Genomic DNA, 13,068 nt, shown 5'->3' with positions numbered 1-13,068 from the left:
ATCCGCGGTCTCGGAACCGTCTTCCAAACCGCCGATCACGAAGCGGCCGAAACTTGCTCTAGATGAGTAACAAACAGAGAGCACAGCATTTACTAACACAAGAAGCGCAGGGCTTACCCCAGGCACCGCGCATTGATCCCTGGGAGCTGGGCAGAGCATTGGGAAGTGATCTGCAGGAGCCGTGTGGAAATGAGTGTCTTCTAAACTACCAAGCAGACTGCGGAGTACGGAGTGCAGGTAGTCAGAAATGATAGCCAAAGAGGATAGAGGCAGCTTGTTCCGCCAGTTCAACGTCGGTTTCCGATAGGGCGCAACGGGATATTGTATCCGGCTACCAAAAAGTTCCAGGATATCGCGAAAATCCGGCATACATGTTCCGTAGTTGTGCGATAGTGGGATGATTTCCTTCATAGAATAGCCATACACTAAACTACAAGCCGACAGCCTAAAAATAACAATTCGGAACAGTTATTCCTCCTTTAGCTTATCCAGCTCTCCTGCTCCGTGTTCCCCTAGATACGTGTAATATGATCACCTCCCTTATACTGGTAGCTTGCTCTCACTTCGCGAGCTAAAAGTCATATTATCACTTCGCACCGGTAACCATACGGGCGTTTTCTGTGCCTTACCCAACGTTCGGCTCTGAGTCATGTGCTTCACAGGCCGTGAGCCGCACCCTGCAGGTTAAATCTCAGTGGTCCGGAGTAGAATTCGCGGAATACGACCCCTACCGCCGTTTTACTGTATTTGCCCGCGAAATGCCGCGAGACAGCGGCCCGACGACCGGGTTGGCGCCACCAAACCAGCAGACGGCCATCCATGAAGTGCGAGTACAATCCGAGAGTATAACGTATTGACATCAATTACAAAAGGGTCATTATGTCAAACCCCGCATATGCTTTCATCATTCAGCAACTTATCCACGAGATTGGGCAAGGATCCTCGATGAATTCTCGATGAATCCAGCCAAGGACCAAAGGCGACCAAAGCGCGTAACCAGAACTCCCCTATTTGCGGTAGATATGCTCCGCGTGAAAGTTCGGTGCCCTTGCTAGCGCTCTGTCCGGTACAGTGAAAGTCTAGGATTTCAAGGTGAGAGTTCACATTACAGGGGTCCCTTGTTAGCTACATTACAGGGGATTACTGCCGTCTTCCATTCTTTGGGCAAATATTCTAGTGATAACATTTGCGGCTGATTGCAGGGTACGAGATACTGCCTCTCCGGGCACGGTGCCATGATCATAGATGCAGAGCAGAACACGTACTCGTATACGAGTATGCCGATTTGAAGGTCTCATCAACTCCCAGGCAACTGAACTTTTCTTCTTCTTTGCCATTTTGACTCTCGCCTATCGTAGGCATGTACTTCTAAGACGATCTCATAAATACGAATTCGATATGACATATCGTGATTCATACGTTATATAGCGGATATATGATCTTCTATGCAGGAGTATCTTCACAGCAAGGATTGCCTGAGGCCGCAAATCGTTTTCATTTAGCATCAATCTCGTTTCTTCATCGCACTCACTCTTCACGTAAGCCCCTTTCATCAACACTTTTCGCCTGAAGACTGAATGCAGCCTACCGAGAGCTAAACGAATGGCAAGCCCTGTTGACAGCCATGGATAAATTTGGCGAAGACGCCCGGTTCAAGCGAGTAGCCGATCCTACGGGGTATCCGGCTATTCTCACCGCTATGCTCTGTATTCCTATAATTTCTGGAAGGGGGAGACAAGAAGGCTAATGGGAGCTCATTGGGATCTACTTACTCCTACGCTATACCTTAACAGCTTCAACTTATTAGGAGTGATTGGTCATCTCCTTTTCCTGTATCACATGTCCCTCTGTGACCTCGGAACTCCAAGAGCGTCTGTGTGATATCCCTGCAGGCTCTCGAATGAGGCTGTGCAGTCGGTTGAACCTTTCCTCTCAGTTATTAGTATCGCGCTCAACACCAGAACATTGACTAGTTTGTGCTACGGTTTTCTGGCTCAAAGGTTCTGGCCACTTTAGACTAAAGGTATCGGCATAGACAAAGTGCCAATACATGAACCTAAAAAGTGCTAGAGACATGCCTCTTTGTCTAATTCGTCAGTTGACAGATGGTAACAAAAACAATCGTACTCTTACAGACCAAAGTTTTGTAGGGAGAACTGTCCAAAACATGATTGAGCTTTATGCGCTCTCCGTTGTCAGGATGATGAATATTTATTTAGTTATGAACATCGCGTAATTGTCTGAAACTCGACCTTTGATTCTCAACATTAACGATAACCTATAGGGTCAAAGAGGAGACGGAGAAAAAACATACAGATAAACATAAATTGCACTGAACAAAATATCAAAACTGCAAAAGCAAGTAAACGAGCGAAGAATAATTTAACAAAACAGTCCCATCCCTCCTCTTTATAAATTGTTGTTCCCCAGTTGCGCACTCAAACAATCTCTTCAACTGACCTCACAAAGCTTCTATCTGTTTCTTTTTCAACTCGAAATTCTTCAAAGACCATTGAAAGTGCCTATTCAATCTCCATCCCATGGATCGTGCAACATAGAAAGGCAACTTTTTGTGCGGATGAGGTTCGTGGAACAAAATCGTCTGTTGCCTGTCATCATTCACCCTGTTAAACTGCCAAATTGATCCCTGCAACTTCTGTGCAGAAAATCCTGTAGAGACCATAGCATGGATAAAGTCGTTCCATGGAACCTCCCCCGGTGAAGAAGTCACATCTGGATTGTAGAAGAGAACACGGAAAACTTCCAGTGCTCGTGTGTCCACAGGCATGACGAGGGTTATTTCAGGTATAACTTCTTCAGAAGGATTTGTATCATTTGGCATAAAAGCTTTGTGAGCTTGTCCTTTCGTCTTGACCTTGACCTGAACGCCTTGACGACCATCTTGCTTCAACTTTTTAGGACTGTCGCTCTGGTCATCGCAAGGCGCAAAGGGAGGCCTGTAGATTTCAGTCTCTTCCTGACTTGCATTCCTTTGTCTGACGGCCCTCGGTATTATAGATTGTTCTTCCCCGGCCCAATCTGGCGTCCGTTGAAGATTCTCTTGTACGCTTATTATGTATTGCCCAAGCAGCGATTCACGGAAGTTTTCAATTGCGGCAAACATGGCTGAATCGGCTGCGTTCCAGAACTTATCCAAGTCCTGTTCAGCCTTCTGCATCGCCTGTACGTTGTCTTTCGTCCGGCGTTTGTCCCAAGGATATACCAGTTTCTTGGTGGCAGTATCCGCCAATCCGACGATGTCATCATAAAGATGACCCTCTAATTGGAGGAGAGAATAAATGTGATCCATATCTTTGGTAAGTTGATGAATACATGTGTTCTCTTTTTCTTCATCGCAGCGTTTGTAGCTTCTTGTCCGTCGAAGATACATATCGACTTGCTCCATACACTGCGCAAGGATTGCTAGCTCGTCTATAATCTCTCCCGTAAGAGAAGACGTGAGCTCCCATGCCTCTGGTTCATTTTCTCGAAGAGTCTCTATTTCATCCATGATCAGAGGCAAGATCAAATGAACAGCATTGGCAAGGCTGGGTAACTTTGGATCAAATTCAGTTACACACTGAAGCAGCCATATCAAGTGGCGGCGAACTGAACTCGATTTATAATTTACTAGGTCGGATCGGAAAGAAGATAGGCTTGGACGGCCATCAGCAAAATGCCGGAACCATTCGGGAGAGTTCTGGACAACTGCTCTGAGAGCCGATCGCCTAATATTCACCGTCTCCCAAAGACGCATCTGGTACTTGTATAGTGCGGACAAAATCTCGTCGGGCACATCTTTGAACGGCAGGACGTCTGCTTCATATTTGGCGTGTAACGTTTCCAGTTGTTGAACTTGCTCGTACAAATCTGCAAAGAACTCAAAGTCGGCGTAGAGCTTTGAAATGAGAAACTGTAGACCGTTGGTCAAATCATGTCCTGCGCATGGCCGAAAGTAAGAACCCTAACCCTTATTCCCTTCCAACTCCTTTGGTGAGTGGTCTTTCATCACCTGCATGGCAATAGCAAAGCAAATCGGATCCTCACGCAAGTTCGAGACACGATCCTTTAGCTCTGCTACTTTGGCACCAAGCAGCAATCCGATTTGCTTGAAGTTGGGTCTTGCCGGGACTCTGTAAGGGGCCTCTGCTGCCATTATAGCAGGATCATATAAGTCACTGTTATTCAACAGCTTTGGTGTGTCGGCTATAATTAGGAATCCATCTGAGATTAGAGTGTCCTCCGGAATGTCGTGCAATATTTTCTTGCAGCAATTTACCAGAAACTCCATGAGCCTGTCTGGTGCCTCGAAGATGAGAATGCCGTAGTACGGGCTGATCCGCTTCTCGTCAAGGCATAAAATCTCCCCTTCTGAATATGTCGATATATCGACCAGCCTTCCATAGTCTTCAATGTTCTCAGAATCCAAGAGGGTCATGCGATATCCTGGCAGGGGAACTGATTTCAAGATTCCCATTTCCAACCCGAATTTCATCGCAGCCAAATCGCCGTCCACAAAATTAGAGGGAGTGTGAAATGCGCGTGAATTGATTAATAGGAGCAAAGAATCTCGCGCAGTTAGATCCTGCTCATTGATATAGGGCCACATGTACCAGCCTCTATATTTTTTATTCCGCTTCTGAGCTCCTGCGCAGCGAAAGGCGTAGAACTCGGGACGATGCTTCTCTGGCATATTAGCCCATAGTTCACGCAAAACCTTTTGTTTTTGGCTTGGGCGTTTCTTGGTCCAACGAGCTTGTATAGTTGGCTGGTGACGGAGTAATATTTCGTGCAGAGCTTCATAGTTGATGACAATGCGATGTGCTCGCTCCTCTATTTCACGGCGGGTCTCAGAGGAGTCGATGGACGGATCACTTGAATGCCGACGTTCTGGGCTTAACAAGGTACCGTGAATATATCGTTGGACGTAATCCTTGGATTTCTGGCATTTTATGTTCCACTCAGCCTCTCGGGCCTCTTTAGAAGCCTGATCCATCTTGGTGATGTCATATTCCGGTACATTTGGAGAAAAATCTTCGTCGCCAGATTCTTTCGTCTCAATTCCAAGAACTTCATTATCATATCTCTTAGCTAGATCCTCGGTTTCCGATTCATATCCAGCGGCCTTCTCCGTAACACTGCGTTTCTTCTGACGAGGGCCCGATCTACAGCAGTCATGCTGGCATTGGCTGTGTCCTTTTTTGCGGTAGCGAAGGCCTTTGCGCTGACGGATACGCAATGCTTCAGATTTGCATCGCTGCATCTTGATTTATGCTAAGAATGGCACGAGGGAATCTGGAAAAAACAATTGGGACAAATGACGAGATGATAAATACTAGTGAACGAGGGAGACACAGAGAGATGCAAAAACACATAGTATCGCCGGGGATTGTCAAGTGTATATAAACGTAAAGAGAGTCCCTGGATCGAGCAGAATATGAAAAGTGCAGGGCCAGAGTAGGCAGCTTGCTTTCCAATGATCTTTGCGCCACTGAGCTGCGGCTGAACTCGAAATTCGAAGCGAGAACATGGAAATACTGGATACGAGCAAACCGGTGAAGCCATGGCTTCGCATAATGGTATGACTGGCGCTTCTCTGACCGTATGCAATATGTTAATGGAACAAGATCCTATTGGATGCCTTATTTATTTGCTTTTTCTGGCTCGCATTAGTTGCAATAGCAACGCCAAATCAGGGACCGCGATCAACTAGGCACCTCTTCCCAGTGCATACACATGCTGTACCACTGCGTCGTATATCTTTTGCTCTTGTAGAGAACATCTTGAGACGTGTATGCCGTTGTTTCTGCTCTTGATAATATTGGCAGTGGTATAAAAGAGCAATGATAAATCACGGTATGGACAACTCTGTAGGAACAATAGGCTCTCCATATCGCCTGCGCGTATCCATATTGTCTATCAATCGCCGATTTGATCGTCCAATACAGCTCCTCCAATCTCTTACTGCAAGCCACAAATTCATCACACCGCATTTATGACGCTCACCGGTAGAGGATAGGCATCAGCTTTGCGTACGTGTACTCATTAATTGTAAACAGCTGCGCTGTCTAGCACCGGGGTGGTCAATTGATGCTCTGTTTTTGGAATGGTGAAACTCGCGTGTACTGCAGCAAACCACCTCTGAGTGAAATCCTGGCTTTAACCATTGTTGGTTACAAGTCCTCCGCTTGTAAAGCACAGGCATGGCAATGAACTTTACTTTTTGAGCCGCTTGGTTACCTGGTCCAAGGTATCTCATTTTCGGAATCAATGTTTCTCATTTCATATCCCTTCTCAAGTGTTTCAGCCTCTTTCAGCCGCACACACGAATCCATGTAGCTTGTATGTACATAGCAAGGTAAAAGGAACACTGTAAATTATACTGAGTTCACAGGGCACTCTCTGACTAACTAACAAACTGGATAAGAAATAAATGCCACAACCATTGTGATCTACTCAGGCGATGATACTGCCCCACAAAGACTGCTCCTATGTTTACAGAGCCTTGCGGCCAGCCCTACCTGCATGTACTATCATGCCGCACCATAATTCCTCCAATGAGGGCCTACGTAAAATAATCTATATAGATAAAACACGATTGGTCAAAAAAAAAAGGGCCTAACCGCGTTCTCTTTTGTTTTGCTGGCTGCAGAGCTCATTGACAACTATTGTCTCAGCATCAACGAGAAATGAGAGGAGTATAATGGGTTTCTCAGTCTCGTAAAACTTTCTCAGTCTCGTAAAGCTTTCTCATTTGAAGAACATACATGATCATTAGATGGCAGTTAGACATCGAAGTAGACCCGTCATTAGAATTGGATTGGCACGCGTCGTGTATATGCTTGTCATTAGAACAAAGAGTGCCAAATGGAAGCTAAATATGTACTGGCAAAGAGGTAGCGATGAGGTAAAACTAAACTTGACAGGTCCCCACGACCATTTACCACATCAGATTAGCGCAGATACTAAGGGGTTGGAGGACAATAGTAGCAGTATTAACTCCGTCGAGGACCAGGGTGCCGCTGCCTCAATTCGATGGTTCCTGTTTCCACCATTAGCCACTTCCCATCATGTTATTAAATGTCGTGCTGATCAAGCGAGTAACTGATATGCATTTCCATAAAGACAGAAGAAAAGTGTGTTTACTTGAACTTCATATCTTTCGATCAGTAATCTAAATCTCCCCGTTGGTTCCGGTCTTTCATTGTGAGATTGTGGGTCCATTACCACTGTCAAGATTGTCAAGAGACAGTGATATTCTGTTGAGTATCAATAATCGGTGTTGAGATGCTGAGAAATCCAGATATGTATATGTATATATATATATATATATATATATATATATATATATAAGATATAAAGGGATGATCTCGAAACTATTCCTTCATTTTCCAACATTCCGGTAGAGACTTCTCCCTCCATCACCAACTAGAACTAAAAGTTTCGAATCTTGGGCCATACTGGAACAACATATCAAAATGTCGACCTATGCAACTGCAAAAGATGAATTTGTGAATATTGATGGCATAGAGTTTGCTTACAGGCGACTGGGCTTGGCAGAAGGGCTCCCTCTCGTTTTAATCATGCATTATAGGTGACTCAATTCACAAGAAAGACGTGGAAATCTCATTTACTAATGTATTAAAGAGGCACCATGGATCATTGGGATCCAGCTCTTATTGATCCATTGGCAGCAAAGCGGCCAGTGATTCTTGTCGATCCTGCGAATTCAGGAAGATCTAGAGGGCATTTCCCATCAACTGTGGCTCAGCTCGCACAGTATTTTATTAACATCATAAACGCATTGGGGCTGAAGCAGATGGATGTTATGGGATTCTCTGGAGGCGGATTTAATGCCCAGATGATTGCTCTTAATGCGCCTAAACTTGTTCGCCATCTCATTCTTTCGGCTACAACACCAAGTATTGGCGAAGGCGTTCAGCTTGGCAACCCTGCTGCACTGCAAAAGCTCCAAGAAGCCGTTACTGCTGATGAGCATAAGGATGCATTCATCTCTACCTTCTTCACTAGTTCTGCTCAAGGCCAAGCCGCTGGCCACGCGGCATGGAAGAGAATTACTACCGGGCACCAAAATCGTAGTGACTACGCGAGCCGTGAGTCTGCTGATGAGCAAAGCGCCGCATACTTCAATTTTATCGATCCCAACAAAGCAAGTGACGGATCCTATGATCGCTTCCATGAGCTCCAGATGCCGGTCCTCATCGCCACTGGTAAGTAAACTACCAATTACCATCTCCATAAAGCGCTAATTAAAGGCAAAGGCTCTGATGATGCTATAATACCGACTAAAAACAGCATCCTGATGTGGGAGAAAATGAGCCATCCTAATGCAGCTTTGCATATATTCCCGGACGCAGGACATGGATTCCTCTATCAGTATGCTGATGCATATGCAGCATTGATCAACGATTTCCTTGATCATCAGTAGTAATTAGGATATGAGTGTCTTCCTCTTATTAGCAAGCTCATTATAACTCCACATGACAGTTCAGTGCTGAGGCATCAGGTGTTTTTTCAACACAGGCCCATGGTATACATACATGTAGCAATCTATACAAGCCATCTTGACTGGTGACCCAACTATTTTTATGAGTGCAATAGTTATCGCGCTAGGAGTGCTCAATATGGACTGAAGTTGCGTGATGCTATTAAAACTATACGTGAATAAAATAATGAGTTTTCTGTCGCCAGAGTGAGAAATCCGAAGGCTTGAAAGAAAGTGAACACGGCTCTCTCCATTTTAGACCTGTCACTGAGTACAATCTCCTAGCTAACTAAATCTTCCATGTCCCTTTCCTTTTGCTCATGGGAATCCACGACAGACACATAAAGGCTGCTCCTAAGATCAAGCCTCCAGCAGAATACCCAATACCTCCCAGCCAACGCGTGCGTGTAAAATCTCCAAATATGGCACCCACTATAGGCGTTCCGACAAGAATTGCTATTCCGAAGAAAATAAATGACATACCCAGACGGGTTCCCATTCGCGATATATCGGGAGATCCGACCATGACGACGACTGGTGTTCCCACAACGGTGGCACCAGAAGTGATTCCATAGAGAAGCGTAAACACAACAATACCACCCAAGTTCTTCAGCCCCATCCAACCAAATGCCAAAATTGCAGAGGCAAAGGTCGAAAAGATTGTAACGTTCAGCACTCCATACTTGTCGCTGAGGTACATGGGTAGCAAACGACCAATCACGCTTCCAGCGTTCAGCAATGTGACTGTATACGGTGCAAACTCCAACGTCGATAAATGATTGAGCTCATCAAACACTTGGATGTAGAAAAAAGCAGTGTAGAGGACTAGGAAGGTCAGAAAAGTACCGATGATGAAGGTTACAAAGGCCATATCCCTGAAAGCTGAGACATCGACAAGAGAGCGAACTTTTCCCGATGCTGGTAATCGAGGCCGCATAAAGACGGCGGGTATAACAGAGAGCCCCAAGATGATAAATGCAATGACTCGAGTAGTCCATCCAAAGCCAATTTTCGGAAGTAGATGGCTGAAAATAATAGGGAAGATGATTCCTCCAACAGGGGATCCAGTCCCAGCGACGCCCATCGCAAAAGCCCGTCGCTTCGCAAAGTATTGCGACTGAATGGCCGTAGCGGGCAAAAATGTCAACCCCATTCCAATACCAACACAGACTCCCTGGGCAAGCAACACTTGCCAGTAAGTTGAGCAGAGAGATGTCATAAACATTCCAAAACAAATGAGCAGCAGCCCTCCAATCATAGTCGGCGTGAAGTAACCAGCGTCAAAGAGAGGTCCTGAAACGAGGCCTCCAAGGAATAGAAGGCAAGCCTGCAGAGAGCCAATCCAGGAGATCGTAGACGCTGACTCGGATGTGAGCATTACCGTCTGATAATATGTTTGGTATGCTCCAAAGGTGTTTACAAGGCCCCAGGAGGCTGCTAGTACCACCCATCCTCCCAGAACTTGAAGCCAGGCGTTGAGTCCGCCATCTGGGACAGGACTGCTTGGAGAAGCGGCAGGTGCCTGCGTTGGAGATGGTTCATCGGGAGAAGATGTATCTGACTGCGAGCCCTGCTTCAGTTCAATTTCGGCATTGTCGTCCGAAATGTATTTGGAAGCCACCTCGCTATCTTTGTCCATATTGTCGAAATGCTGGAAATAAATAACGAAGATGAACCGCTGGCGCTTGGCCGTGCAGGAGGTTTCTGATGGCTGCGTTCCTAATGGCCAGATACTCGAAGTTCGGGATCGCTAATCAGATGACTTCAATAACATGCTGAATACAGCTCAATAATGCATCATAGTTTATATCAACACTGCAAACCAGGGCCCATAAGACAATGTTGAGGCATGATCTTGGTATATCGGACAGGAGAGAATAGAAGCTCCGTCGCCGTTGGTCTCCTTAGATTTGTAAGCTAGATATAACTACATGCCTCGTACACGTATTAGACACGACACAAAAGGGATAAAAGAGTGAAAAGGGCTTTAACTTCAACCTTATGTGCTGTTGGTGGGGACTGACCAGCCTCTAAAGTGGTGATAAAATCCACCAATGTCCATTTAAGGAAATTCCACTATTACAGTAGATTAGTGAACGGATCCATCTCTCCTGTAAGCTTCTGCGCCAAAGACTTTAGCCTTTACGCCCATACTCGTATCTAACCCTATCCAGGAAACATTACAAAGAATAGAGATGCTAAATGCATGCAATGATGAAAGTACGAGTAACACTTTAAAGAGTTTTATTGTCGCCCTTGTTTGTGTTTCATCTGGGCTTAGGTGTTAATCATCTGTAGAGTCTCAGGCTGTTGAAGCCCCCCAACTTGCCGGCGAATGACGAAGCGTCAGCTACAAATCAAGCATGTCTTTGCATTGCTTCCAGGGAGCCTAATTCTAAACAGGGCTAAAGTCGAAACTTGAGGCGACGTGGATGGGAAAATGCAACCGACTGAAAGGAGGTGTCCACAATCTACCTGTACATCGTCGAGCGACGCCGTAGCGAGGGAGGCTTGCTGATAAATCAAGGTCCGTCAGAGAACTGTTTTATTCTTTGAGAGATATGCGCAGCTGTCCACAGCTAATAGCTAATCAGTTTGCTTGGAAATCCAACATGGGGTTTGCTACGAATCTCAACCAATGAGATTTTTCTGTTCTTAACGGTAATGCATTTCGTTTTCGCAATAAGAGGCTGCCTGAAAATGTTTGATGGAGCAATTACCCGATCCGTTTTGTTAGCTGAGCCGTTGTCAACTGTTTAGTATATGTTTTGATGAAAATCGAACTTGATAAAATAGACAATTGACCATAACTTGCTACCCATCCTTCTTTGGAGTGCTATATAGGGCGCTTCTTTCACGTTGAATAAATAATCAGCATTATCAAAGTAGTTGTTGGCATAGAATTCGGAAACATATTGGAACGGAGAAAACTATTCACGATTATCGAACTGGTAGAGGATATAAAAAGACATGGACAACCCCAATAACCTAGATTTAATCTACATCAGCCGCATCAGCTTTTGCATCTAAAATTATCTATTGTTTTAAATCATCAAATAGCACCAATAATGAGCTCCTTCAAGAACGTTGCAATTGCTGGTGCAACTGGCTACCTCGGGCCAGCAGTTGTCAAAGCCGTTAAAGAAGCCGGATTCAATGTCACAGTACTTTTAAGAGAATCGAATTCATCCAAAATTGAGTTTGATGGCGTCAAGATTGCGAAAATCGACTACGGATCAATTGACTCCCTGGTGGATGCTCTCAATGGCCAAGACGCTGTTGTATCGGCCATAAACCACCTGTAATATGACGAACAAAAGGCGCTTGTTGAAGCCGCAGTCAAAGCTGGTGTCAAGAGGTTTCTTCCTTCGGAATACGGTCTTGACGTGAGCATCCCGTCAGTTCGAGCCGTTCCTTATTTGCGCGCGAAAGGTCTTATTCAGGATCTGCTGAAAGAATTGGGCATGGCGTATACAATCTTATATACTGGACCGTTCCTTGAATGGGGCCTTGATAACTTCTTTGTCGATTGGAAAACCGCCACGGCGAACGTATGGAACGGGGGCGATATTTCTGTCGGCATGTCCACTCTGGCAGACACTGGTCGAGCTGTCGTTGGCGTCTTGCTCAATCCCAAAGAGACGGAAAACAAAGCCTTTTACACAACCACTGGCATGGCAACCCAGAATGAAATATTGTCCGCTGTACAAGAAGGCCGCCCTGACTTGAAGCTCTCTATAATTCACCAAGACAGCAAGAGCTCACTTGCTGCTGCATATGAAGCTGCCAAGGCCGGCAGAGGTATGGAGTTTGAGGTTGCACGACACTTCCTTGGTTCTACTATTTTTGGGCTTGAGATCGAAGCGGGCGTCCCGTATGGTAGAGATAACGATTTGCTAGGGATCAAGATGGTGACTCCAGAAGAATTTAAGCAACTGGTGATTAGCCATGTTAAGAAATAGATGTGCAAATAAGTATACGAATGTGGGCCATCGAGAAGTGTAGGCAGCGTAGATAGCAGAATTAAACAATATTTTCGTGGGTATGTTCCCGACTCAAAGACATTACGTCTTCATACAGTCTACTAGTGGGACGATGAATTATACTGTCCTTGTGGAGAATAGCCGTGAAAATGCCACTATGAATGGAATGATACGATTCTTAGTACTTTTCACCGGACGGGAATTCGTAGAAAGTGTAGATACCGCTGGAAAGCAGTATTTTCCAATCAACTACCTACATGGATCAACGATCTAAAACCCATTTCTAGACACTACAAACGCTCTAGTCGGATAGACAAAAGTCTGTAATCCAGGTCTCATAATCTCACTGTCAATTAAAACTAGCCCAAGAGCTTCATTACTTTGTATCTATACTCCATTCCCCCGATTTGAATCGAAATTGTGATGCAGATGAGATTTTTTATTGTAATTAGTTTCTCTTGACTTGAATATTGTTTACAGCTCATGTTAGTGGATACTTAGAATGCAGCGAATTACGCTAAGTTTCTACAGATGCGTAGCAACAAACATTAGATCGTACTTCACCATAAATAAATCTGC

General features: G+C 45.1%; 4 protein-coding genes across 4 annotated transcripts; 2 read left to right on the top strand and 2 right to left on the bottom strand.

Annotated features, from left to right (window-relative positions):
- Positions 1 to 2,461: 2,461 nt before the first annotated feature.
- M431DRAFT_496454 (hypothetical protein) lies at positions 2,462 to 4,693 on the bottom strand (the record flags this gene model as incomplete). Its single annotated transcript, XM_024917492.1, has 2 exons — positions 2,462 to 3,939; positions 3,970 to 4,693. The coding sequence occupies 2 exons, from the start codon at positions 4,691 to 4,693 to the stop codon at positions 2,462 to 2,464; spliced, it is 2,202 nt and encodes a 733-aa protein (XP_024772810.1).
- A 2,785-nt stretch (positions 4,694 to 7,478) lies between these two features.
- M431DRAFT_89188 (hypothetical protein) lies at positions 7,479 to 8,449 on the top strand (the record flags this gene model as incomplete). Its single annotated transcript, XM_024923998.1, has 3 exons — positions 7,479 to 7,594; positions 7,648 to 8,231; positions 8,283 to 8,449. 3 exons carry the CDS (start codon positions 7,479 to 7,481, stop codon positions 8,447 to 8,449), a joined length of 867 nt encoding a protein of 288 aa, XP_024772809.1.
- A 320-nt stretch (positions 8,450 to 8,769) lies between these two features.
- On the bottom strand, positions 8,770 to 10,145 carry M431DRAFT_521349 (hypothetical protein; the record flags this gene model as incomplete). The annotated part of the gene is made up of 1 exon (XM_024920463.1): positions 8,770 to 10,145. One exon carries the CDS (start codon positions 10,143 to 10,145, stop codon positions 8,796 to 8,798), a length of 1,350 nt encoding a protein of 449 aa, XP_024772808.1. The 3' UTR covers positions 8,770 to 8,795.
- A 1,429-nt stretch (positions 10,146 to 11,574) lies between these two features.
- M431DRAFT_556173 (hypothetical protein) lies at positions 11,575 to 12,468 on the top strand (the record flags this gene model as incomplete). Its single annotated transcript, XM_024921439.1, has 2 exons — positions 11,575 to 11,787; positions 11,827 to 12,468. The coding sequence occupies 2 exons, from the start codon at positions 11,575 to 11,577 to the stop codon at positions 12,466 to 12,468; spliced, it is 855 nt and encodes a 284-aa protein (XP_024772807.1).
- Positions 12,469 to 13,068: the final 600 nt, after the last annotated feature.

Source organism: Trichoderma harzianum (genome assembly GCF_003025095.1).
Source record: "Trichoderma harzianum CBS 226.95 unplaced genomic scaffold M431scaffold_8, whole genome shotgun sequence".
Classification (NCBI taxonomy): domain Eukaryota; kingdom Fungi; phylum Ascomycota; class Sordariomycetes; order Hypocreales; family Hypocreaceae; genus Trichoderma; species Trichoderma harzianum.
Note: the sequence above shows the minus strand (reverse complement) of the source record. Positions and strands in the feature narration are given on the sequence as shown.